General features: G+C 40.8%; 2 protein-coding genes and 1 non-coding gene across 3 annotated transcripts; 2 read left to right on the plus strand and 1 right to left on the minus strand.

Annotated features, from left to right (window-relative positions):
* Positions 1-2,585: 2,585 nt before the first annotated feature.
* eif4g2b (eukaryotic translation initiation factor 4, gamma 2b) lies at positions 2,586-13,870 on the plus strand. The gene is made up of 19 exons (XM_072386421.1): positions 2,586-2,689; positions 5,151-5,276; positions 5,993-6,095; positions 6,244-6,375; positions 6,492-6,558; positions 6,638-6,789; positions 6,958-7,068; positions 7,342-7,524; positions 7,767-7,908; positions 8,138-8,301; positions 8,393-8,509; positions 8,954-9,082; positions 9,271-9,375; positions 10,230-10,445; positions 10,592-10,850; positions 11,358-11,562; positions 11,711-11,919; positions 12,043-12,164; positions 12,261-13,870. The coding sequence occupies exons 6-19, from the start codon at positions 6,706-6,708 to the stop codon at positions 12,324-12,326; spliced, it is 2,112 nt and encodes a 703-aa protein (XP_072242522.1). The 5' UTR covers positions 2,586-2,689; positions 5,151-5,276; positions 5,993-6,095; positions 6,244-6,375; positions 6,492-6,558; positions 6,638-6,705; the 3' UTR covers positions 12,327-13,870.
* On the plus strand, positions 8,692-8,871 carry LOC140307843 (small nucleolar RNA SNORD97). The gene has a single exon (XR_011915872.1). It is a non-coding gene; the product is annotated as a small nucleolar RNA SNORD97 (small nucleolar RNA).
* Positions 13,871-14,024: 154 nt separating the features above from the next.
* Positions 14,025-16,596, minus strand: LOC140306578 (uncharacterized). Its single transcript, XM_072385185.1, has 4 exons — positions 16,336-16,596; positions 15,011-15,109; positions 14,787-14,854; positions 14,025-14,184 (listed from the first exon to the last, which is right to left on the minus strand). The coding sequence occupies exons 1-4, from the start codon at positions 16,543-16,545 to the stop codon at positions 14,025-14,027; spliced, it is 537 nt and encodes a 178-aa protein (XP_072241286.1). The 5' UTR covers positions 16,546-16,596.
* Between the last annotated feature and the right edge of the window lie 10,602 nt (positions 16,597-27,198).

The following is a 27,198-nucleotide window of genomic DNA, read 5'->3' on the forward strand; positions in this document are numbered from 1 at the left end:
TCAAAAGTGGCTTAAAACTAATCTTTTCTGTGAAATCTTTTCAATTTCACCTCAGTATCAAAAGCTAGTCTGCGTTGATGTTGCTAATATGTGCTCAATTAAGTTATTTAACTGGATGGATTAAATATGAAGTATTTTCTTGAGGTAAAACCACAAACCATTGTACTTCCTGTTTCTTGTCCTCTCCCCGATGGCTGTGTTCCTGGCAACAGTACAACAGAAAAGGTGAAGAGGTGGCGGGTTGATTAACTGGAGATACCAGGGGGAGTTTAAGGGTGTCGGGGGTGATGGAGCTCCCCAATTATTTTCCTGGCTGTAAGGAGAAGGGGATGTCATGACCCATGCCCTTTTCAGCAGATTGAGACAGCAGTTGTGTAGCAGTTTGTCCTTGGCCTGAACCAACACTGCTTCAAACCTGGAAATTATGAATGAAGCAAGAATGAAGTGAGAACTGTTCAGGGCTTTCAACGGGATAGAAAACAGACCTGGCAGTTACAAAAGAAGCGGGGTGAATGAGCTTCTAACCATAAGTTCATCAGTCCAACTGACTGATCCAACCTTTAGAGGCTAGAAACATAAAGAATATGAGTTTGTCCTCATGCTATAACTACATACAGAAATATCAATTAGCTTTATCCTGTCTTTGATTTATGCCATTTTCACAGTTCACTAATATTCACAAACAAAAGGTTAATTCTGCTACTTTGTTAAATTCTTACAGGTTTTCTTGCATGAAGTGGTATTAAGTGGTGAATAGAATACAATTAAACGTTTTCACTGCATTATCACGCTACACACTCACAACAGAAATTCAAAGGTAAAGTGTTGTTATCTGATAAAGCATCTGGTTATGCAAATTACATGGTCCCTTAATAATCTGATAACTCCAGAAATCAGATAATGATCAGATTTTTGGTGTACATGTAAACATTTTACCTAGGTCTAACTATAAAGCCATGGGGGAAAACTCATACATAAAGGTTGATATGATACATCATATATTTTTATTACTACTTTCTAGTTTAAGCTGAACTTGAAAATAATATTAGCCTCTGTAATAAATTAGGTAAATTAATAATATTTGAAATAAATTTTTCTATTTCTTGTACTCTTTGATCAAAGTTATAACGTTTCTGCACACCATATGTTAAATTGAGTGTCAATCAACCGAAGGAGGCGGCTGTCTTTGTGTTACGATATATCTCATTGGATAATATGTCACAACTGGAACGCCCTTAAAAAATGCCTTTTCTGTGATTTGCCAGGATTGACATAGCAACAAAGTAAGTGACCAATGTAATCCGGTGACTTCTCTGCCCTCATAAGGCTGCAAGCTTTGAGGCTTTTGACTAGCTAGCTAATGCAAACAAACTAGGCAGCAAGTATATAGGGTTGATGTGTGTATTTGTGCGGACATTCTCCTGCCTCCATCTCTCCTGAAACCCGTGTCATAACTCACTTTTCTTCAACAACAGTCTTATTTCTTCTTTGGGGGTCACAAAACAAAACAAAACTGAAGGTGCTTTAGTAAAGGTAAGGCAGATTTCTTTCCTTTATAGAACTGCACCGGTGCACCCAAAATGGCTTCTGTTAGCAAGTCTTCGCATCAGTTAGCTCAAGCTATAGAATATTAATTTAGGAGCCGGCAGGTAGCCTGTTTTACCGAGGTTTCAGCTGATTTATATTCTTGCAGAAAATGGCGTCGTCGCCTAGCTACTCAATATTTTATTTATAGATAAATACGCAAATTCATGTGCAATGTCTTTATTTTTGGTATGAGTGATAGGAAATATGCTCCATTGCAAGGGCTTTAGTCATATTCAGTTCAAAACTGGCCTTAGACCCCTATGTTCTTTTCGTAGCAAAAGGGTAGCACGACAAGCACAGTCGACTGAGAACGTTAGCGACCACGCTGCCCTGCCCCATTCCACTGCACCAGAGTCACGTTAACGTTGGCTTTACGGGCTAGCCCTGTTTTCGACGCAGAGTAGCAAATCAACATAAAGCATCTCGGATTGAGATTGTAATGTTATTGCAGTGCAATAGCAATTATTTTCCCTCTTAGTGTATGACAAGCCGATCAAACCTAGTTTGTGATATTTAAGTTTGGAAAACCTATTTCTAATGTGGCGTAGCTAATTTATGGATTTAGCCTCATCGCGAGCGAGCTAATTCGTTAACTTTAGCGGCTACAGTTAGCCATTAGCTGACTCACCTCTGCTTTGTTGTAGCTAGGGAAAGGAAAAAAATAACTGGTAAAGATGAATGCATTTGATGTCGTCGTATTAAACAAAAATCAAATGATGGCTTTAAGTAGAAATGCTGACTTGTTCGCAGCATATTTGAATTTGTTGGACGATATGTTGTGACGTTTTTCCATGAGTTGTTTGGCCTGTGACAAAAACAGGACAGCTAAATTGGCAAATGTAACTGTTCTTGGATAACAGGGTGGTTCGGAATACCCTTTTTTTTAAATCTATTTTAAGAGTTTGTAGTAGTCCTCATGCAGCCTTTGCAAGGCTTGTGTCCCCCAACCCCCATGGATATATTAATTGCATTCTTTTTTTTCTTTCTTCCGCAGCTCCGTTTTCCCCATCCCCTCCAATTATTCTTATTCTTTTGAGGATTCTCATTGTCAAGCCGCCAAAGTGGAGAGTGTGATTGCAGAAGGGGGTGCTTCTCGTTTCAGGTAATAAACCAGCGCCTTTGCAGGAAACCCTTAATGTGTCCAAAGTTTTATTCCAGGGTTAGCCCTCTGCCATCATTTTGGGTTGGAACTTCCGGCCTTAAGAACAGGCAGGATGTGGGAATGTTTAAAATGGCTGTCAGGCACTTCTCTTTGTGGGACCTTTTGGAAATGGGGGTTGGGTATATACACTGAGCCAAGAGATGGTTTCTCTCTTTTTGATCATATATTATAAATGGGTTAGGGTTAAATGTTACGCCAGATAATGTAAAGGACATGCTGATGAAAATATAATAGTAAAGCTGGTTGATTTCCTGAATGTGCAAATGATCCGTTCAGCTCAGCAGCAAGTGAGCTGATGATTGGGAATGAGAGCAGGGTAGAGCATGTTGTGTATCAGCAAATGGCAGCAGAGGAGTCATTTGGAAAATTAGCTCAACATACTTCTCAGGAAGGTCTTTGTTTTTAAGGAATAACACAAAACATTGGCACATGACTTATTTTTACATCAGCATTGTGTATGCAGTCCTTAGTCTCACTCTTTAGTGTTTCTACACTCCGCCTATTCTGGCATTTTAGCCACATCTATGGTAAGTGTAGTTTTTCGCCCTGAATGAAGATGAATTACACTCAGGACTGTACCAGAATAAATCCAGTGCAGACAAACATGTAGAAATGGAGTTTTGATATTTTGTAGATTGTTCATGTAATGCTTTTGCTTTGCGCCTGTTAGTTTAATCAGGGGTTAATAGTTAAATAATACCTATATTATAAATATTGGTATTAAATACCAATATTTTGGCAGTAAGACACATGATGGATACATATCGGTGAGAATCTAATCTGTCTGTTGAAGTAAAAGTTCAGCATGTTTATGAATGATTTAGATTGTCAACTTAGGAAGCGGCTTAAGAATAAGTAGTGCAATCTTTCGCTGTCATCACTGAGCATTTAGCTACTTGTACATACATATGTACATACTGCATGTAGCTTTTCATTTGTAGATCAGTTTCAGTTCCCGTTCCTTAGAACGGACTGGGTAGAGACAACCTGTTGAGTTCTTAAATGTAGAACTCAGGCTGTCAATTAAACACTTATCAAGATAAAAGCTTTCCAAAATGTGTTGTACTGTAATTTTTTTTCCTGACAGTTTTAAAAAGAATCAAGCAGAGGTCCTTCATGAGAAAGTTTGACCATTGAAAGGCTTTGTAAAGGGAAAAAAATCTGAAGGACACTCAAACACCCGACAAAACTACAAATTATTCAAAGCGCGATTCACACGGTTCACGTTATAAACTGAAGTTAATCAAATTGAGCTACATCAAGGTCACATGAATTACTTTGAACAGAAGACAAAGTGTGAAATGTTTAGAGCAGTGCAACATGAAGTGTGGCCTCTGTTAAAGAGTTACACACAACTTGGTCAAATGTAGGCTACATGGAAGTTACCTCAGCTGACTGAATGGTGCATAATTCTCATGTAGCTTGATTTAAAAATGGAAGCAAACTCTCAAAGGTTCCTCTGGCTCTCAAGTGCTTATTCATGAAGACATTTATGATCGCCTATCATTTCTCCTCAGTTTAATTCAGTGCTTCTCTTGGTCTTCAGGAGCAGGCTGTGTTCCTTCGTTTTTCTGCAAATGCAAAAATCGAATTCTCTAAGCACATATTGTGGAGACACTTTGCATCAATACAGATGTGCAACGTTTAGGTTGTTGATTACTTGGTGTAGTTTTAGATTAGATTTCTAAGGGTTCTGTGTTGGCCTCAGCCAGTCTAATTGCGTGAAAGGGAAATGTAAAATGTGGTTTCCTGAGAGTTACAGAAGCAGGCTTAATCCAACTTGTTACATGACCTTAACGTATTCCTCCTACATTTGCCTCTGCAGTGCTTCTTCGGGGGGAGGAGGTGGTAGGGGTGCACCTCAGCACTATCCCAAGACTGTCGGCAACAGGTTAGCGTTGTTTTTATTTCCCAGAGCGTTCTCATTGGGCAGTGAATTACTTAAGACTACCGTGGCACCGTTAGCTGTTCTTAGTAGCAGTACTGCTGCAGAACAAAAAAGGCAAGATGGCTTTGTTGATTAGAGGCCAGAACTCCAGGAAATTTTAGTTTGAATTCCCAGGACTCCTTTTGGCCAAAGATGGTCAGTAAACATCCATGCACTGATTTGGTAGCCTTGGATAGTCTTATTTAGTTTTAAATGGCGAAAACTTACTAAAACCGAGTACTGTTCTGACTGCACGTGGTGACAGGGTTCCATACTCCTCTTTTTCTGAATTTAGGAAGGTGTTAAGATTGGTGTTGAGCAACGTATGTAAGGAGTGTAGCTGGTGTTTGTTGGCGTTTAGGTTTTGTTCAAGAACAATGACTGTTGCTGGGCCATTTGGGCACTTTTCAGTAGCGTCCAGCGTTGTCAGTTTTTCTGTGTCGCTCTGCTCAGTTTCTCTCTGTCCGTCCACAGCGAGTTCCTGGGGAAAACCCCAGGGCAAAGCGTTCAGAGATGGGTTCCTTCACGAAGCACTAGACGAGATGCCAACTCCAGCAACGAAAAAGAGCGACATGATGCAATCTTCAGGAAAGTGAGGGGGTAAGGTTCAGATCCATTTTGTTAACACATCCCCATCCCCGGTCTCTTTTTGTCTTTTATCAAATCTTGAAATGTCATGTAAGCCTTTTGATCTCCTGGCTCAACACAGTTGTACTAGACAGCATCAAAGTACCAGTAAATGTTTGAGCCTTTTTTCTATTATTTTATACTTGGATCAAAGACAGCAGGACATGAGATAAAATGTATTTCAAGACATACCCTGCAGCTTGTCAGACTTACATTTCAGCTTTCTCTAAAGGATTGTTTTCTTATGCTGAAGCTACTTAAAGCCGTATTGGCGGGTCAGGAAGTTTATCTCTTGTGTTGTTTACTAAACTGACAGATTGGACGGAGTCATTAAGACAAAATGCGCTTTGCTAAAGGCACTTGAGCCCTTTGCCTGTCTGTATCAGGTGATGTTTATGAGTACAAAAGATAAAAAGATGGTAGTTTCCCTCGGGAATGTAGTTTTGTCACAGGAGGCTGAATATGCGGCCTGAGCTGAGAGGAATGATGTAAAATACGACATATGTTTGCCTCTTAACAATCACTGCAACTGAAGTTTTAGTATATCAGGATGGAAATGTCTTCACTCTGGCGTTTCTGTAAACTGTTCATGCAACTAAACATATGAAAAAAGCTACATGATATAGTTCCATTTCATGTTATTACCCAGTTAATACTGACTTCCTACCCTTGCTCCTCCCCCCCCCCAGCATACTCAACAAACTCACACCTGAGAAGTTTGACAAGCTATGCCTTGAGCTCCTGAATGTGGGCGTAGATTCAAAACTCGTCCTTAAAGGAATCATCTTGCTGGTAAATGAATACTTTTATTCTTTAGAGCTCTATTAATTGAAAATGCATTCATCCATGCTTGGCAGTCTGCTCTCTGCGACTCATTGTCACTCATTTTAATGGCTTTTGTGGTTCCGCTCTGGTTTGTTTCTCCTGTGTCGGTGTGCAGATTGTAGACAAAGCCCTAGAAGAGCCGAAGTATAGCTCGCTCTATGCTCAGCTATGTCTGCGCTTGGCAGAGGACGCACCAAACTTTGATGGCCCTTCATCTGAGATCCAAACATCCCAAAAGCAGAGCACAGTACGTGACTGTTTTTTTTATTACTGTTATTTAAAAGCAAGTGGCATATTTTTCAGTAATCTATGCTTATAGGGCAACACCTTGTATTGATATATCTTGTTTTGCTGTGCTTGTAGACCTTCAGAAGACTGCTGATTTCCAAGCTTCAAGATGAATTTGAAAACCGCACCAGAAATGTTGAAAGTAAGTCAAGAGTCGTGAGATTTGGCTCATCTGCCATTAACTGACCTCTTCTAACCCGACGTTCCTCTTCTGACCTCAGTCTATGACAAACATGACAACCCTCTTACTTCTGAGGAGGAGGAGCAGCGTTCCATTGCCAAGATCAAGATGCTTGGAAACATTAAATTCATCGGGGAACTTGGCAAACTCGATCTCATCCATGAATCTATCCTTCATAAGTGCATCAAAACAGTATGTTCAGCTTCTTTTTTTTTTTTTTTTTTCTTTTTTTTTGTTCGTTCTGTTTGAGCTCCATTGGAAGGCAGTTTCTCATTTCTAAGAGTGCATAATTTTGTGAAAGCATACCACTTTACCTGCTGTAACTTCCTGCCTTTTTATCTTCTGTGATGCTTTGTGAAGCTTCTGGAAAAGAAGAAGAGAGTCCAGCTCAAGGATATGGGGGAGGATTTGGAATGCCTCTGTCAGATAATGAGAACAGTGGGGCCGAGACTCGACCATGAGAAAGCAAAGGTAATGGCTCTCAAATAATGCTGGGGGGGGGCATGTCGGGAATTTATATGGCTTTAAATTAGCATATGGAATGACATTCCAGTTTTATCCCATGCTGACATTTCTCGCCTGTGCTGCAGTGTGGGTCATTCATGTTATTTGGAGTCTTGGCTTAACTCACCATCTGGTCTGACCTAATGCCCTACTTGACCCAAAGCTAATGTCACGACAAGTCCTGCTTTAGAATTTTATGTGCAAAGTCCAGATTCTTACTCCTCCCCATCTTTTCACCAGTCTTTAATGGATCAGTACTTTGGCCGTATGCGATCCTTAATGAACAACAAGGAGTTGCCTGCTAGGATCCGCTTCCTGCTGCAAGATACAGTGGAACTGCGTGAAAACAACTGGGTCCCCCGTAAGGCCTTCATCGACAACGGACCAAAGACGATTAACCAGATCCGTCAGGATGCAGTGAAAGTGAGTGCAGGTTTTTTTTATTTATTATTTATTTTTTTAAGTTATTTGAATTATTGTTAATAATTGACCTGAAATACAAAAAAGATGCGGTTTGGTGTATGTCAAGATGTTTGTGCTTAAGATATAACTGAAGTTTGTTTTATCAGTGCCTCGTAATATTTAACACTGAACTCTTAAAACCCAGACTCAAAGTTTTTATTTTTGGGGATAATTTCATGACACTGATTATGTTGGATTGTTAGGATTTGGGTGTTTTCATCCCAGCAACCATGTCTCAGGGGATGAGGATGGACTTCTTCCTGGAAAGCCCTTTCATACCCAACAGAATGAAACTGGACAGAGAGACTCTCGGGGGATTGGCCGACATGTTTGGACAGATGCCAGGTGTGGTGGCAACGTCTTGTTTTCATTTAATTTTCAAGTCAGAATCTGACTGATTTCTTTAAAGCTCCCTTTTAAAATGTTTTATTTTGTGGGAAAATGAAAAGCATATATATTTTTTTTTTTTTTTTTTTTTGAGTGTGCATTTTGATGGAATACTTGCATGGTTCTATCTACGGCTCTGTGTGAAACCTGACCCCAACATCATGATCTTTTGTTCCTTGTTTCCCAGGCAGTGGTATTGGAACTGGCCCGGGGGTTATTCAGGACAGGTACTCACCCACTATGGGACGCCATCGCACCAACCCGCTCTTCAATGGCCACAGCGGCCACATCGCCCCTCCTCCACAGTCACAGTTTGACATGGGGGCCAAGTCTTTTGTTAAGTCCAACCAGGTAATCCTCTAAATATTAGGACATATTAGTCTAACAGCCATCATTTACACACAGAAGTGTTAACCTCTTTTATTTTTATTTTTCCACCCAGCAGGTGCCGAACCAGCATTTCCTCAACCAGAACCAGAACCACACGGCCCAGCAGCAGGTCCAGTCCAAGGACATGCCTCCGCGTTTCAGCAAGAAAGGACAGCTCAACGCAGACGAGGTAACTGGAACTAGCTGTGTTGCAGGATGTTGACTTTGTTTAAAATTCTAAGCAGACTTCAGCGCTCAACAGTTTTGTGCTACTGAAACTACAGGCTCTATGATGAACTGAGCCTGACACTGTACATGATGTCAGTAGCAGTGATGGCTGTATCCTGCTCTCCTAACGTCCTTGGAGTATTAATGCCCAGTGATTATAAAAAGACGCGTTATTCTGAGGAACACAATCTGCTGTCACTCTCCTTCACTGTTTACTCTGTCTTCAATCTCCCTCTAGCTTTCCTATCCCTCCTCCACTTCAGCTCCTTTTCTCTTCTAACTGGTAGCAGGTCCACTGACTGCGATTATGAGATATGAGGGCATTGCATATCACTAAAATGCAGATTTAGTGTTTTTGCATGGATTAAGACTAATGCTGTTGTCTGTGCTGCCTCGTGGCCCCCAGATCAGCCTCAGACCTGCCCAGTCATTCCTCCTCAACAAGAACCAGGTGCCCAAGCTCCAGCCTCAGATCCCGACCATGATGCCTCCCAGTGCTCAGCCCCCTCGCACTCAGACCCCACCTCTTGGACAGGTAAGAAACTTACAGCTTGTGAATAGAGCACAAATGTGGATGAAGCATAAACAAAGACTGTAGATATTGAAGGTTTAAGCTAAAGCATTGGTTTTTCATCAGATTGGATTAAGACAAACTGGATTTAAGGTCACATTAAAATTTGTCAAAGTGTAGCTTTAAAATAATGACATGACCTTTGCCCTCAGCCTCCACAGCTTGGCCTAAAGACCAACCCTCCTCCCATTCAAGAGAAACCTCAGAAGACAAACAAAAAACCACCTCCTGCAAGGGAGGAGCTTCTAAAAACCACGGTAGGCAAAACGACTGTTTTAACTGTTAAATTGGAAAACTGTCGCATTGTCTCGGCACGTTCCCAATCAGCGGTTTTAAGACTAGTTCAGTTATGGCTAGTTTTCCCAAACAACTCGTTACACACGCTCATCTAAAAGTGCTTTTGTTTTAACCACAAGTACCTGAGTGTTTTTCTGAGATCCTGCTTGCCACAAGACAAATGGTACCCGACGCGTTAACCTACTTAGCTTGTGCATACGTAGTAGAAGGTGGCATAAAGAAGCACAAATGAGTTGACATCTAGCAGAAGGGACAAAGCAGTTTCTACTTGACGAAGCTTAAATCCTTCAGTGTTTGCAGCGTTCAGTGATATTCAGCGTTGCATATCTTCTAAAAGGTCTGTTGGGGAAGTGCAGTCTGCTTTGCCATGCTGCGGTCATCTGCTGGGAAAACTACATCAGTCGGTGTATATAAAATAAAATGAAATTTTTAAAAAAACCTGATCCAACGGATAAAGATTGGATCTGTGCTGGCCACTGCTCTGGAGCTGATAATTCAAAGACGAATGCTGTAAAAGCTGCTCAACATGATGCACAATGCTGAACACCCTCCACATGCCATTAGTGTGTTCAGTCAGAGGCTTCTTCAGATCCACTGCAACAAAGAATGTTTCAAGGTTTTTCCTGCAAACGATAGAAACTCATGGCTTATTTCTTTCTTTCTTCAATGGCTAATGGTTGTTTAAGCACTTGCTGCCATATAATTTAAAAATCAGTTGGTATTTTCTGATTTTGGGATTGATAAAGAATTATTCAACTCATTGTGACAAGCCTGGACAAAAGGCCACAACTCATCTCTGGTCTCCTTTCTTCAGGAGGCGATAGTGACTGAGTACTTGAACACCAAGAACTTGGGTGAGGCTGTGAACGGCGTGCGAGAGATGAAGGCTCCAAAGCATTTCCTGCCGGAGATGCTCAGTAAGATCATCGTGTGTTCTCTGGATCGCCCCAATGAGGACAAGGAGTACGCCAGCACTCTGATTCACACACTCCGTACTGAGGGTCTCATCACTGGAGAGAGCTTCATGCAGGTAAATCAAGTCGAGCTGACATGTGAGCAGATGGTTGCTCTTTAAGTCGGACATTTTCAAATGATAATAACTTGGCTGAAGGGCCTGCTGTAACTATTTGTCTCTGATCGAGCCAACACTGTTGCATCTTCTCTCACGACTTTAAGGCTTTTCTCAGCGTTCTGGACCAGTGCCCCAAGATCGAGGTGGACGTGCCTCTGGTGAAGTCCTACTTGGCCCAGTTTGCGGCCCGGGCCATTATAGCGGAGCTGGTGAGCGTGGCAGAGCTGGGTCACCCACTGGAGAATGGCACCCATTTCCCACTCTTCCTGCTCTGCTTGCAGCAGACGGCCAAGCTGAAGGACCGTGAGTGGCTCACGGACCTCTTCCAGCAGAGCAAGGTCAACATGCAGAAGATGCTTCCAGGTGTGTGTGTCTCTCCCCCCCTCCCCCATATGTTGAATCTTAGCTCCTGTAGCTACATACGTATTGACTCATTTTATAAATGAAGATATACACTCACCTCAAGGCCAGCACATCACAAGCCTGCTTGATGAATAAAGAAAGCCATATGAAGATCATACTTCCTAGATCCCAAGTAGGATATTCATCAAAAAACCTAATCTGAGTACCTGACGCTTGACCTGCGATGGCATATATGGGAAATTATTTGGTAATATTTGAGAGAACAGAGATTTGATTTGGAGAGATTTCTGGCTTCTCAAAAAGCCACTTTTCAGAGTTAAACAACTCAAGGCACTCAACTTGTTTTTGGAGCTGATTACCTGAGTTGGTGCCTGTTTTTTCTCTCCCAAAAACTGCCCTGAAAGAGTTCCTCTAAAAGTCAGCACTCGCCCAAGGCCACCTAAAATCTGCCCTTTTTTTTCTTGTCAAAATCATGACCTCTTTCTCTACTTTTCCTCCTCATGACAGAAATTGATCAGAACAAGGACCGTATGCTGGAGATTCTGGAGGGGAAAGGCCTTAGCTTCCTGTTCCCACTGTTGAAGCTGGAAAAGGAGCTGCTGAAGCAGATAAAGGCAGACCCCTCTCCACAGTCCATCTATAAGTGGATTAAAGACAACATCTCACCCAAGCTTCACACTGACAAAGGCTTTGTCAACATCCTCATGACAAGGTAAATGTTTTTCACCAAAGCTGGACAAATAACACTGTTTAAAAGTGACATGATACATTTTCTTGTATAACTACAAAGAAAAGTATTCTACTGAATTGGTTTTTTATACTTGAAGGGCTTGAGCCAGTATTCTTATCTTTTTTTCCAGTTTCCTGCAGTACATCTCTCAGGAGCTGTGCATGACAGAGGGTGACGATCAGCTGGCGGCCCCCTCCAAAGAGCAGCTGGAGCAGGAGAAGCAGCTGCTGCTGGCCTTCAAGCCCGTCATGCAGAAGTTCCTGCACGACCACACTGAGCTGCAGGTCAGCGCCCTCTACGCGTTGCAGGTCCACTGCAACGCCAGCGCGTTCCCAAAAGGTACAGTTATTTAAACTAAAAAAAATCTTTAGAGCTGTATGTTGATGAATAAATAACAAATTCATCTTAAATTTGAGTTTTTAGAAGAAAAAAATATAAAAGAAATGCTTTCTTTCCAAAAAGGCATGCTGCTGCGTTATTTTGTCAACTTCTACGACATGGAGATCATTGAAGAAGAAGCCTTCCTTGCATGGAAAGAAGACATTACCCAAGAATTCCCTGGGAAAGGAAAAGCTTTATTCCAGGTACTGTAATGCCAAGTAGAGAGCCTGCTGTTAGTTTAATTAAACTAAACTGCTCTTTAACTTTAATTTTGTTCTGACACATTTGTGTCCCATCAGGTAAACCAGTGGCTCACCTGGCTGGAGACGGCTGAGGAGGAGGAGTCTGAGGAGGAAGCAGACTGAAAAACAAGCAGAAGCTTCATGGCGTAGATCGACCTTTCCTCGTTGTTAGACTCAGCTTTTCTTTACTTTAGCACCATGCTTAATTTAACCACTACCACGCGACACTCAACCGCTTCTGTCTTGCAAATCTAAACCGAAAGCTTGTTACCCGTAGGGCCTCGCGTGCGACCAGCTGCACCGTGGCGGTAGGCTGAGGAGCATTGTTTGATCTGTTGCCCGATGGTTGTTTTTGATTTTTGAATCCGTGTTCTGATCAGCTCCATGAATTGAAGTTTAGAGTGGCTCAACCATGTTTCCTTGTTTTGATTTTCTTTTGACTGTGTTGGTTTGTTATTTTTTCACTTTGTTGCATGTTTCCATTCAGCTTTTACAGATTTCAACCTACCCTCTTAGGACACAGCTTTATTTAACGATGTGTTGGCTCTCCTCTTCCAGTAATTTAAATTGATGACTGTTTTCACTAATTACAGATAAAATCATTCAGCCATAAACAGGTCTTGTCAGTGAGCTGCTTTAAGTTCTGCTACTAGGGTCCATCTTGGACTCCTCTTCACCACACTCTGGACGACACGTTTAATGACATCAGTGGGGGAGGGGTTCCCCTCTCCTTTCAGAGCAAGTCCAGAATGAGTCATTTGCATTGTTTCAGAAAGGAAAAAGGTGATTAACAAGGTGGCCCACTGAAGTGGGAATGAAGCATGAACTGGCAAACATTTCATAACAAATAAAGGTGTCTGTTGAGTCGAGCCATTCTCACAAAAACCTGTTTTCCTTTTTTTTTGTGGGGGGTGGGAGAGAAGTGCTTTTCATAGTCACTGATGAGCATCTTTCCAAGTCAGCTCTCCCTCATCAGGAGACGTCTTTCCGTTACCTGCTCCTCCTTGTTGTCTACTCCATTAATGGTTGCAGTGTACTCCCCATTCTCCAACATATTAGAACTAAAACGTGTAATCATTGGTGTGCCGCCGTAACGTTTCAAAGTTGCCTGTGTTTCTACCTCTTAGTTAGATGGGCGGTTTAATAAAAATTTTTTTGTGCTGGAATAATGATGAAAACGAAGTATCTTGAGCCCTGGCAAATGGTTAAGTATTTGATTTAGTTTTGGCCTTCTTGCACAAATTGCTGAAGCAGATGTTTCCAATGAAGCTTCGCCGGTTTACAAGTATTAATATTTAAGAGCAAAAGCAAAGCTTTTCTTAATTTGGCAGCTTAGTATTCTTGTTGAAATGGACCCAATAAAATGCTGAGTTGTTGCCCAGGATTTGGAATAAAGGGGAGAAACTGGGCTGTTTTTTAAAAAATTTATTTTGAGGCTCTATTATAGAAAATGAGCCGAGTGATTCCTAAATTGGCAAAATAAAAGCTGGGACAGCTCATAACTGATGATGACCGTAAGTGTAACATCTAAAGCATTTTTCCCAAGAATAGAGCTCACAAGTCGTGTATGTATAGGGCAAAAATATTTGGATCTTATTGTAACGTATTCATAATTATTGTGCACCTCTATTGCTTTAATGTCAATAAAGTCCAGTACATGAGCACCATTACTGTTTTTGGTTTATTTAAACAGCTTTATATATTTAACCTCTTCAAAAAAAACCTCGACTGTGTTGGATGTGATGGAAGTAGGCTGACCGTCTGATCAGCGTTCACTGACACGTCAGGAGGTTCCAAGAGTTGCTGAAAAAAAGTCGATCATCACTCCTGCTCGGTAGGGATCCAGAAGTATTCCACCACCTTCCTGCTTCTGCGTGGAGGGGCGGAGTCTGGTCGCTGCCCCCCGAAGGCAGGCAGTTCATCAAAGTGACTTGGCCCAAGATCTCTCCCAGTATTTGGGGCAGAGATCCTGAACATGGTCCTGAAAATAAAACGCCCATTATTTTATGCATTAAATATATAATTGGACTTTGTAACAATGGTCCTTTCCTGGGGTGCATATAGTTGCCAGTATTTCAGGAAAAACTCATGTGGATTCACTGTCTTTCCAGTACTATTGAGAGTTGTAGTTGGTGCATCTGAGGCAGGACTTAATGCAGCTGACTTCAACTTTTGGGCTCATCTAATTTGTGCTTTGGTTTTTCTCCATCCTCCTGCCTGTGACCTAGAAATAATTAATGTCCAAATATTCTGAACAATACATCAACTCCTAAATGTGAGGAAAAATTAGCCTGGCAGACGGAGTTGTAAGCCAGGATATATTTGTGCATCTTATGTGGAGGAATTTCCAACATCTGGTGCCTGATGCGGTGTGGCACGTTAATACAGCTTCGTCATTAAATATCAACTATGCAAATGGTTTTAATGCTTTTTGACAGGAATGACACAGCAATAGGCTGCAACAAAACACTTGATTTGATGATGCAGTTGTGTCACTACCCGTGTGTAACTGATTGAAATGACAGAGTTCTTATTTTTGACTTCAGTGTACAAATTGGGAACTGTGGTAAGGGGTCAGTTTACCTGGATGAACTCCTCTCAGGCTCCTCAGGACTGAACTCTGGAGTGGAGATGTAAACGGGGTCTCCCTCCTTTCCATAACATAAGAGAAAGTGATGTTGTGGTGTTACAGGGAGAATAAATGCTTTTTCCAAAGAACAGATGTGTTATAAATGATGTAAGCGTTCACTCATTTCTCATCAGCATGCTTATGACTCGGTGACTGCTTCAGGAACTCATCACCTCACCGTAAAATTTTTTGTGGTGCCATCTGGATTTTTGAGGATTTTAACCCGTTGATCGCTCTCTGTCATGCACAGAAAATAGCTTTTGATGTTGGCTTGGCACTGTTTGGGAAAGATGAAATGTAAAGATTAAAATGTACCTGAAGAGCCTGTTAACACACAGTCAATTATGTTGACAGTTGGCATTTTCCAAGTATGAACACTGCTGCTACAGCCTGGAGTCTGAAAGAGTCGGGACACTGTATAATTTGTATAACAATGCGAGAATATGTAGATAATTTCAACTGTATAATTGACAGTTGTACAAAGATAAGATGACATCAAATGTCATAGTGCAGAAAAAAAAAAAAAAAAGTACAATTACACGGTATGTTTAATTTAATCTTAGCCAGATGTTTTGGGCAGGAACACATTTACAGTTGTACTACATCCCGTTTTCGCTGAGGAAACCCGCTGCTGTAGTTTATACTGTGTGAGAACACATTAGACATTCTGCTGCTTCTAACTTTCTCTGTAAGAGATCATGAAACACGTAAGTATAACCGAAGTCATTGCACAGATGTTTTAAAGATATTTGAATGGTGCCTTTGTCCGATGATGCTGTGGTTATAAAATTAGGATATTTTTGCCAGAGCAGGGCGGCAGTCTGGAAATGCTTCAGGGAACGACCAGTTGACGTGTCGTCTCATGGGCCGATTGTCAGTCACATTTTCTAAAGTGTTTAGTTGTCTTACAAAATGAAAGAAAAAATATGTGAATGAGCACAGCTTTATTGGGAATACACATTTTTTTAAATGAAAGTCTATTAAGTCCAGTTTTGGTTGGACTAATAGGCTACAGTAATCAGTTTTTTATATGATCATGTAAAGTGTTTTGTCTCCTTACACAGCCACTTTGAGACTTCTGCAGAAGTGTTAATGATGAAATGCCTAAATTGTTTGCAGTTTTACACTGATGGATTAAACTGCTTTGACCGAGTGCTGATTCCCTCCCAGTCTGTTTTCTATGCCCAATCATAATATTGATCTGATGCCACTTTACCAAATTAACTGTCAGAGATTTTCTTTTTTTTAATCAAACACGTCACTATCATCAAACTCAGAATTTGTCTTTCTTAATTTAATTACTGTGTGCTTGTTATCTTAGATATGGGGTTTGAATTGCAAATACCCGCATTCAGTTTTTTATTTACATTTATTTCCAACTTTTTTAATGGACTAATTACAATATGCAAGACTAAATATTTGCTTTCTGTTCTTCACAGAACACCAGTAGCAGGTCAGTGGTAATGAGATGAACACCACTGCATTGATGGAGTGCTTTCTTACTGCTTTGCTCTGCCTCTGAGCTTTCAGGTCCTCCTGAGCTCGGAGGATGTCGGCCAGCTCCTGGTACTTCTCCCTCCAGCTGAGGCTCTCAGCTGTCCGCTCCAGCCTCTCTTTCTCTGCCAGACGCCTCTCGGCCTCAGCCTCCCGCTGGGCCTGGATGGCCCTTTTGCTCTCCTCCTCCAACGCTGCTGCTCTACGCCTCAAAGTCATCTCACTGCAAACAGAATGACACACAGATCTCACTAATCTAGACTAACTGTGCTCATCACTGAGTGTGCTGTAATTTCTCCCATAATTATTTGAAGAATCACTGAAGATCACAGAGGCCTCACATACCACCTGCACTCCCTTAAGGTGAACAAGTACGACTTAACGAGCCTTGATTATCAAAGAAATTAAGCTACTGTATGTCCCATATATTCTCTGGCTCTGATCTTTGTTTCTGTGGTTCTCACCTAACATCTCCTCTGAGATTTGAAATGAAAGAATTATTACACCATGGAACCACAAGATGATAAAATGCACGAAATAGAATATTGTGAAGTTGTGTCCATGTATTCAGCACTTTATACTGTTAATGTGTTAATGGATACCAACATAATCTTAAAACAAAAATAAATAAATAAATCAAACTTTCACAAACCTCCTTAATTGCCTAAAGCAGCCTGCAGGCTATTTCAGATTTCAGCTGTAAATTCAATGGAAAAATCCATAGTATATAACGTTTCACTCTATGGTGCTCTTTCACTCCCCTGTTTGGATCTTTAAGTGCCTTAAAAGTCCAGTAACACAGCTGGCTCCAAAACATCTGTGGCTCAAAAATGACTACCATTAGAAAAATGCAAATTTCTCTCATAAATGATTAATTGAATACATTTTTTACGTGCCACCATGCTGCAGTTGGCTAAATTGACTCCCTCTGATGTGTCCTGGCAGTCTCTCTGAAAAAAACTGAATCATTTAATAAATATTAGTTCTTAAAGAAAAGCTCTTTTTTATCCAATCAGCTCTCCAGCTCCTGGATTCAAAGAATGCCAAACTTCAGGTCTCAAAACATCAATCTGCAAAGCAATAGGTGGCAATGCAGCTTCATCCATCATTTATTTATAGTTTGTTTGGAGTTTGTTTATGAGTACAACACAAACTCCAACATAAAGTTGGACAAAAATCTCCGATGTGTGAATAGTCAGTATCTTATCTACAGTAAAGAGTGGTCAGAATGTTCTTAGTTTGTGAATCAGAAGCTCTACTGACAGAGTGGCGTCGCCAGAGGAGCTGAGAGGAGCCCATTTTCCATCATCTAAATCTTGTCACTTTCACATTAAACAGTTTCACAAACTGTGACTGCATAACACGGTCCATGTGGCCTCATGGCGTCGACTGCTTTGGCACAGACCACAGTCTCTGTGGTTGAGAAAGCGTAGTGACAAATGTCTAATAAATAAGTGATACAGTGTAAATATTTGCCATGTTGCTCTTGCTTGAAATGTTCTAACATTTTTTTACGTTTAAAGTAGTTTTAGATGGTGAGAATTTTGCTCTTCTGGTGGCTCTGTTTTGAGAAGTTTTAGCTTTAGCTCACTATTTGATTCTCTAAAACTGAGAGCGCTCTGACCGCTGTTAACCACAGGTAAAACATTAGCATAAGCACTGCAGGTAAGACACTGGGGGATGACGACCTAAGCTTTTACTCGCACCCTGTAGTAGGCATGGGAGTGAACAAGTCATTCAATAACTACAGGTGTCACTGACAACTTAATACTTCAACTCTTTAAAGTGGTCATATTATGCTTTTTGGCCTTTTCCTTTTAATTAAGTGTGCATCAAGCTATTTTATGAATGTACTATGTGTGCCATGTTACAGAGCCAAAAGTTCACACTAGTGGAATTTACTCTCTGTCACAGAGATCACCATTCTTAGACTCCTACTGAAACACTTAATTTGTAGTCCAGGCTTTTCATGACTTGCCCACATCATCATGAAATGCAATAGCATAATGCCCGCCTTGTGGCTTGTTAAGTATGCCTCAAAGAATGAGCAGCTCCATCATTTTCAACCAGTCAGCGAACAATCAGCATAAACTGGACCCTCAGAGATGGGGGGCTTTAAAAAGACAAATGAAAGCAGCCTAAAACACCCAAAAATACCAAAACAAAGAAAAAAATAGTACAGTGGACGTAAACAAACTGTCATAATTTTAATCACACAACTAAAAAATCATTTGTAGTAGCATGGTGGTTCAGTACTTTTGTCCCTCCCCTTTGCCCTTTAAATTAGATTTTTTTTAGCTTGATGATTTAATCTTTGAAAATCTGAGGGCAAAATTTGAGGACGAAGGTACATATCTAAGACAATTCGTGGGTATGGGGCATAGAAAACAACTAATTTAATTTACACAGCCAATGAAACGCACCCACCTCTCTTTAATTTGGACATTTTCTCGTGTGATTTGTCTCAGCTTGAGTCGGAGCTCATCCCTGTCTCCCTCCAGGCTCTTGCTCTCCTGCAGCAGGGCCTGTTTTTCACCAGTCACCCGGTCCAGCTTCAGCTTGGTTTCAAAGGAGTTCTTCTCTGTTTGTGCCAGTAAAAGCTTCAGATCAGTGTGCTGAAGAAAGGGAAGGCAGATTTTAGACTAGATGTCACAGGTCATTACGGAATTGATTTCATCTGCTCATGTTGAATCATCCTGTTTATGCCCCTTGGCTAATTCAAGTAAATTAAATCTGGTTACAGAGAGAGGAAGGAACTCCATTGGAAAACTGCACCTAAAAATACTTATCTACTCTGCCTCAAGACATCTGCTGTTCACTACGCTGCAGATCAACTCAACGTGATGAAAATGATGGTGATTTGCAAAAATTGATTAATCTATGTAATTAACATTCCCCTCACCCCCATCCTCTGGAAAGGACTTTGTCAATAGAAGGAGAAACAACATCACCCAGTCTTAACTGGCTGCATGTTTTATTTAAGGTCTTTGAGGTCTTCTGAGCTAACAATCTTGGCTGTTGTGCTTGCAAACGCAAAAGTTTTTTGACATGCAGCAATATTGATATTCTTAGATGTTTAAATCTATTTTAAGGTCCAGTTTAAGATACTTTAAACCATAACTTGGCAGTAAACACCTATTTGCTATGTGAAGATATGGCAGGGTATTGTTTTTCTTATCAGAATACACAGCCTCTCTCCCTCTGCCTGCCTCATGTTTCCTGCTCAGAAGCTCTTTGTTTTGAGCCTCCTTTAGAGAGAGCACATTTCTAGCTTTTGCTTTGCTGAATGATCCACCTTGTTCTGTTACAAAGACTCCCACAAAGAGATGTATATGATCTGAGTCCATACAGGTTGTTTTTTGATAAGAGGGATTTATCAGCTATATTTTTAGGTCAAAGTTAAGTGTCACTTTTGGTTTTTGGCCAAGTTAGAGTCTGTTGCTCTTTTGCCAAAGCCAGAAGTTTTCTTAAGTTGAATAATATATTTTTGATGACAGAATTGTTTTTAAAATGATCACCAGTACACATGCGAGGGAGTGAATCTATAAAATGATGCTATAATGACTGGTTGGAAAGATGTATTGAAATAGTACACTTTGTTGGCCCGGTTGGACCTCGTGTGGGTACACACTGATTCACTCACCGAATGCTTTTGGGGAAAAATTTGTCTTGATGTTGATTCTTACTTATTTGTCGAACACTGACATTTTTAAGCTCGAGGACATGGAATACCTCAGCTGATTCAGTGTCAGAGAAATATTTTCAGGAAATGTTCTGTAAAAGTGTCAAAGGACCTGTTGTAACAATAAATCACACACAACATATGATCCCTGACCACAGGCAAGCTAAAGACATTTGTCATCAGCAAGCGTGTTTAAAGAATAATATACTTCAGGCTTTACCCATAATACTTGAACTGTTTATTGCTTTCTCGCTGGAATTTGTTGATAAGTCAAACATAAAATCCAACAGTCACTGTTTAAATTTAAATTAATTGTAGTTGATTAACTTGTTGATAGCTTGCTGTTTATAAAGATGCCTGCCTACATTACCCTACATGCTGTTGCTATTATAAACAGCTGACAAGTTCAGCGTTGTCCCTTTACCTCCTTTTTAAGCTCCTGCAGTTCCTCACTCAGCCGTCCCCTGTCAGCTTCAGCTGTCTCCTTGTCCCGCTGGCAGCTAAGGGCCTGGGCCTCAGCCAGGGCCCTGGTCTTCTCCGCCTCCCCTCTGGACTCCTCAGCCTCATCTGCAGCTCGTGAGCACAATGTCGCCCTCTGCTGGCTCTGACACAGCCTCTGCCTCAGCTAGTGGAAAACAGAAAAGAAGAGGTGGGAGTTTTCTGACATGGTCAGGAAACAGGAGAGGCCAGCCTTTGTTTCAAGATGTAATATGACCCCAGGCACTGTGAGTCTGAATAGGAGTTTGCTTTATTGTAGCATGGAGAGATGAAGGTTAAAGATACAGTACAGTGTGTAAGATCGCTACATTCTTGTGTCAAACCAGATCTGAGATTTTCCCATCCTCTTAAATCAACCTTTTCTTGCTATTAGTGTGAATGTCCATTACAGAACATTGTTCAGTGAAATGAAATGAAAATTAAAAGAGTCACATAGAGTCCTTTGGACTTGAGGAAATATTGTATCTTTCTTGAAGGGTTGTATTTAATCTCAACTTTAGATAGATGACTTTGAGTTTGCAGTTGAAACCCGTGTTTCTCAGTCAGAGCTTCTAAAGTAGAATATATTAGCAGAGAAAAACAAAAAGATGATGCTGCTAACTTAATGGGAGTTGACGATTTGTAATTTTGGAGATCACCCATACTGGGAATCGATTTTTAGAGTATGTCCACCTTGGGAGCTTCACTTTTAAGAGTTTAAGTCATGTTTTTGGTGAACTTTTTATACTATTTGTTTAACTATAGGTTATTTGATTTTCAGCTGGTGTCAAATCACGTTGCTTAATAAGTGAAAACAACAATTCCATTGTGTGGATGACAAATTAATCCAAAAGGCCACAGTGACAGTGCAGAAAATGCTTAGGCAGTTCATGAATGTTTTCTAAAATGCTGTTCTTAAATTTTTGTTTTCGTGAAGGCTTTTTCTCAATATTAGACTCTGTCTTTAAAAACTGAACAGAATTGACAATCATGGGAAAAGGTCAGTACACCCTCTTTTAATTTAATCTGTTTCAGGTCTGTAGGAGCTGTCCTGTTTAGTAGATCCTAAAATCAGGTAAATGTTATGTGATGTTAATAGTCTCTCACGTCATTATGGAGAAATTTTGGCTCATTCTACATTACAACTTTGCTTCATTCATTGAGGTTTGCAGGCGTTTGTTTATGCTCGACTCTTAAGGTCGCACCACGGTACTTGAGTCAGGTTAATGTCTGAATTTTGACTGGACCACTGCAAACAACTTGATTCTTTTGTTTTTCAGACATTCTATTGTAGATTTGTTGCTGTGCTCGGTATCATTATCATGTTGCAAAGTTTTGACCAAACTTTATCTATCAGACCGATGGCCTCAGATTTGACGTATACAGAGGAGTTCATATGAGAATCATCAGCGCTCTACCACCATCCTTTACAGTTCATATGAGGTGTTTGTGCTTACATGCTGTGTTTTTTTTCACCAAAACGTGGTGCTGTGCAATATGATCAGACATCTCCACTTTGGTCTTATTTGTCCAAAGGACAAAAAGTCTTGTGGTTTGTTCACATGTAACTTTGCAAACCTAAACCATGCTGCCATGTGATTTTTAGAGAAGCTTTCTCCTGCAACACTTCCAAACAAGTCTTTTTCTAATTGTACCGTCATGAACTTCAGCGTCAACTTTAACGTGTTAAATGAGGCCTGTAGAGCCTGAGATGAAGCTCTTGGATTTTATGTAGGTTTTCTGGTCATTACGCGGTCTGTGCTGCATGTCCACTCCTGGGAAGATTGTCAGCTGTCTTGAATGCTACTACTTACCCACTTAATTCTTATGAAAACACTCAGGTTGTGCTTAGTTTTTCACAAACTGCTTCTCCATTTTGACCTAGTATTTATTTAGTAAATTGATTGTGCAATAATAGTAATAATTGGATAGCTGTTTTGAAAATCTGACTCTAGAATAATAATTTTATACACAGAAGAGCTCATGGTTGACTCTGTGACTAAAGGATCACTGAGTCAACCAGGTCCAGGTCCTGTGGCTGCGAAACAAGTCCAAATCATTGGCCTCCTCTACCATGCTTGGCAGCTGGTTTGAGGTATTTGTGCTGATATGCAGTTTGATTTTCACCAAACATGATGTTGTGCATTCAAACATCTCCAATTTCGTCTCCTCTGTCCAATGAACATTGTTCCAGAAGTTTTGTGGTTTGTTTTTAGAGAGAAGAGGCTCTCTACTGCTACCCTTCCAAAGAATCCATACTTGTTCATTCATTTTCTAATTGTACTGACACAAACTTTAACATGTAACATCCTACCTGAGGTCTATAGGGTCTGAGATGTAAGTCTTGGTTTTTTTTGCAATTTTTCTCTCTCAACACTGAACAGTCTGACCTTGAGGTGAACTTGATGAGATGCCTGCTTTAGGGAAGATTGGCAACTGTCTTGAATGTTTTCCGCTCGGAAATTATTTTTCTCCCCACTGAATGATGGACTCCAGGCTGAGACCTAATAACCTTTCCCACATTGATGGGCAGCAACAATCGCTTCTCTAAGATCTTTGCTGATGTCTTTCATCCATATCCACCTACCTGAATGCTCCAGACCATCTTTTATAGAGGTGCTCACACTTGCTGATGATCAATTAATTAAATTAATTTGATTAGTAGCACTTGGCTGATACTTATCCTCTAATAATTTACTATAAAAGAATTAAAGGAAGAATTAGTTTGTCACAAACTGCTGCTGGATTTTGGCTTAGATTTTGTTCAATACCTGTGTTCAATACCATGTGTTGTTGTTTATCTCAGACTGTACTTAAAGTCAGACTTATATCAGATGTTAAAGATGCAGACAGTTTCTTAGAAATTGGACAGAATTGTTTTGTTCATATTTCACATATGGTTGTTTTTATGAAGATCTGCTCCTTTTTTAAGGGATCAAAGGAAGCAGGTCGACTGGTGTGTTTGGGTGTACCTCTTTGACTTGAACCTGCAGCTCCTGGTTCAGGTTCCTGAGGTTCCTCATGGTCAGCTCATTCTCTGTGCGCATCATGATCCTTTCCATGTGGATCTCATTTGATAGATACTTGTTTTCCTTCTTCAGATCCTCACATTCCTGAGAGAAGTGTACATTATCAGTGACAAGCCATGAGGAATAAAAGCTGCAGAGCTCCACTGCGAAAAGCTAAAGTCATAAATTATATTATCATGAAGAATTATCACCTTTCAAAAAGGTTCTGTTTAGATATTCCTCATTCCAATCATCATTAACACTTTGCTTCACTCTTGCTGCAACAAAATCTCCCCATCACTCTTATTATATCAGATGAAATGATTAATGTTGTTTTTTTGAGACACACATAAACTCGTAACTAATCAAGGCTCAAGGTTCATTCCTGAGCACAAAAGTTTAAGTAGACATAAGGGAAAAGAACAGAGAACTTTTCTTAGATGTCTAAATGGTATAATTTCACTCCACCATCTGGACCTCTACACCTCCGTTACATTTGCCCCAGAAAGGCTACCAAAACCTAAAAGACTGTGCTGAGATTGCATTCTCAGTGACTTCAGTTAGTAAACATGTTTTTAGTTTAGTTGATTCACGAAGCTGGGCTGGCTCAGAAACTCATTTATCATTCTGCAGATTTGTAAAGAAGAAGATTGTTAAGTCGCCAAATATCTTTTTCTTATTTTTCTGCCTTTTTAAAAATATTTTGAGATAAGGGATAAGATTTGCCTGCCCTATGAAAAGGGTATGCCTTATCCATAAATAAATTATTCAAGAACTTCTTATCAGACAAACTATGAAATGGAGAGGATTCAAATGAGATAAAGAGCTCATAAGCTCATAAGGTATTTTCTGTTAGGCCCTGTTTACAATAAAATTTTCATCATTCATTTTTCCATCATCATTCATCTCACCTTCCTCTTTCTGACCAGTTCTCCTTGCAGGTGATTAATCTGAAGGAAGGAGCCACTGGAGCTGACAGCACTGACCGGCCTGACCACGCGTACAGGCCGCCTTGATGTCCTGGAGAGAACTTTGATCTCTTCTGTTACCCCATTCCCAAACCGACTATCTCTGTTAACGTTGCTGCTGCTCATAGAGAAAGATTTATACAAGCTGTGATCAAATGAGGGCTTCCCAGCCGTCTGCAGGTCTGCATGGGACTTGGCTCGAAGTGACATTTCAAAGCCAGATGGGTGCAGTTTCACCAAAATGTCTCGATGATGATCTTCAAAGAGAAGACTGGAGGCTCCTGGTTGTTAGAATGTGGGTCAGTGGCCTGAACGAAGTTCTCGGTTTCATGTCGAGTTTACTGCCTTTATCCTATCACCAGCTGAGCATCATTCATCATTCATTAGGTAATGTGATAGGACAAACTAGTATGGGACCAAGGCAAGCAGTCTCTGTGTTACTTTATGAGGTTACCGTTCATCCCCTTTAAGTGTTAAATTAAATTCAACATTTTTTATGTGACATCTTCAAACATTTAGTTATACCACTCAAGGTTTATAAATATAGCATCCCAGGGGGGCTGGGACCCCTTTTTTTCAGACTGATATTCCAGGCAGAAAAAGCACATAGGGGTAACACTGCTCGTGGACAGAGAGAGTAGTGGTGGGGTAAAACAAAACTAAGCAAACAACAAAAATTAGCTCTGCTTTAGACACAGACCATTATGGTTTGGAACATTAGTGTCATTGTTTTTCACACAGGGCTGCATCAATCATTTGACTTTGACAAGGAAGTTTTACTTTTACTTTTTAAAACTTCTCTTCAAATTCAGTTTGTAGACTAGTTAGCTTAGCATGTTATGCATCTGTGTTCTTTTTAACATTTGTGCAAGGTTCTAGAAAGCATATCAACATACACACAACAAAAGATGCTTTTTTTCCTGTCATATACACACTCATACACAAGCACATTGGTGGACATGTAGGGTTCAGATTCTTTCAAATGTAGAAGACATCAACACAAACCACTGACCTTCTGAATTATGGACAACCACTTGTTTTCAGAGGTGTCCCTCTGAAAAAGGGAACCACTCAGCATACTTTGTCCCTTTTAGATCCAGACATTCAAGATCGGAACATTAAAGGATAGCCTTAAGTCAGCCCTCTGAGGATTTGTGCATAGCTAAGGATCTAACCCAGTTCTCCTGCACCACCTTTATGGAAGTCAGTGCACTATACACCGACTCCAACAATATTTTGATATATAATTTTTGTCTTTTCACAAGCTGATGTGGAAAATTGTTTTGTTATTTGTTTCAATAAGATACTGAAAAACCATTGTTACAGTGTATGATTTTAAGTATACATGTGAACACACACTCCACATAGAGAGCACAAATGTTTAATAAAATACAGAAAAGTCCTGATATCCCCAACATTGATGATGAAAGAAAAAATACAAAGGACCAAAAGGGGGATGATTTATGTCTCACTCAGAACATCGCATACAGACCACGTGACAACTTGTTGAGGACATCTGCGTGATTCTCACGAAACTGTCCTAACCTTTGCAAAAACAAATTTAGGTCAATTTTGCTATTTTTTTCTCTTGTTAGTATTAAGCAGGGTCTCAATTAACTGGCTCAATTAAAATTAGTGATCAATACACGTTCTTTAATACATTTTCGGAATGTTTTATTGAGTCGTTGACCAAATAAATTCATTACCGTAACACATTTTCAATTGATGATAACTGAATATGTATGAAAGGTAGACCTTTTCATGCATGTTCTATTAATAGTTCAGAATAGTCACATAGTGTAAACATTCAGAAATGTTTTTATTTATACAGTAATTTTAGTTATTATGTTCATTACTGTCACAAAATTGCATTTTTTTACACTAAATCTTTCCTGTAGTGTAAATTTCACAAGTAATTATCCATCCATCCATCATCTGCCGCTTATCCGGGGGTCGGGTCGCGGGGGCAGCAGCTTGAGCAGAGAAACCCAGACGTCTCTGTCCCCGGCCACTTCCTCCAGCTCTTCCGGGGGGACCCCGAGGCGTTCCCAGGCCAGCCGAGAGACATAGTCTCTCCAGCGTGTCCTGGGTCTTCCCCGGGGTCTCCTCCCAGTGGGACGTGCCCGGAACACCTCCCCAGGGAGGCGCCCAGGGGGCATCCTAACCAGATGCCCGAGCCACCTCATCTGACTCCTCTCAATGCGGAGGAGCAGCGGTTCTACTCCGAGCCCCTCCCGGATGACTGAGCTTCTCACCCTATCTCTAAGGGAGAGCCCAGACACCCTGCGAAGGAAACCCATTTCGGCCGCTTGTATTCGCGATCTTGTTCTTTCGGTCACTACCCACAACTCGTGACCATAGGTGAGGATGGGAACGTAGATTGACCAGTAAGTAGAGAGCTTCGCCTTCTGGCTCAGCTCCCTCTTCACAACGACGGGTCGGTGCAGAGCCCGCAACACTGCAGACGCCGCACCGATCCGCCCGTCAATCTCCCGCTCCATTCGTCCCTCACTCGTGAACAAGACCCCGAGATACTTGAACTCCTCCACTTGGGGAAGGATCTCATTCCCGACCCGGAGAGAGCATTCCACCCTTTTCCGGCTGAGAACCATAGTCTCGGATTTGGAGGTGCTGATTCTCATCCCAGCCGCTTCACACTCGGCTGCGAATCGCTCCAGTGAGAGCTGAAGGTCACGGCCTGACGACGCTAACAGAACCACATCATCTGCAAAAAGCA

This window comes from Leuresthes tenuis, unplaced genomic scaffold (assembly GCF_036924035.1).
Source record: "Leuresthes tenuis unplaced genomic scaffold, fLeuTen1.0.hap1 SCAF_5, whole genome shotgun sequence".
NCBI classification, from domain to species: Eukaryota; Metazoa; Chordata; class Actinopteri; order Atheriniformes; family Atherinopsidae; genus Leuresthes; species Leuresthes tenuis.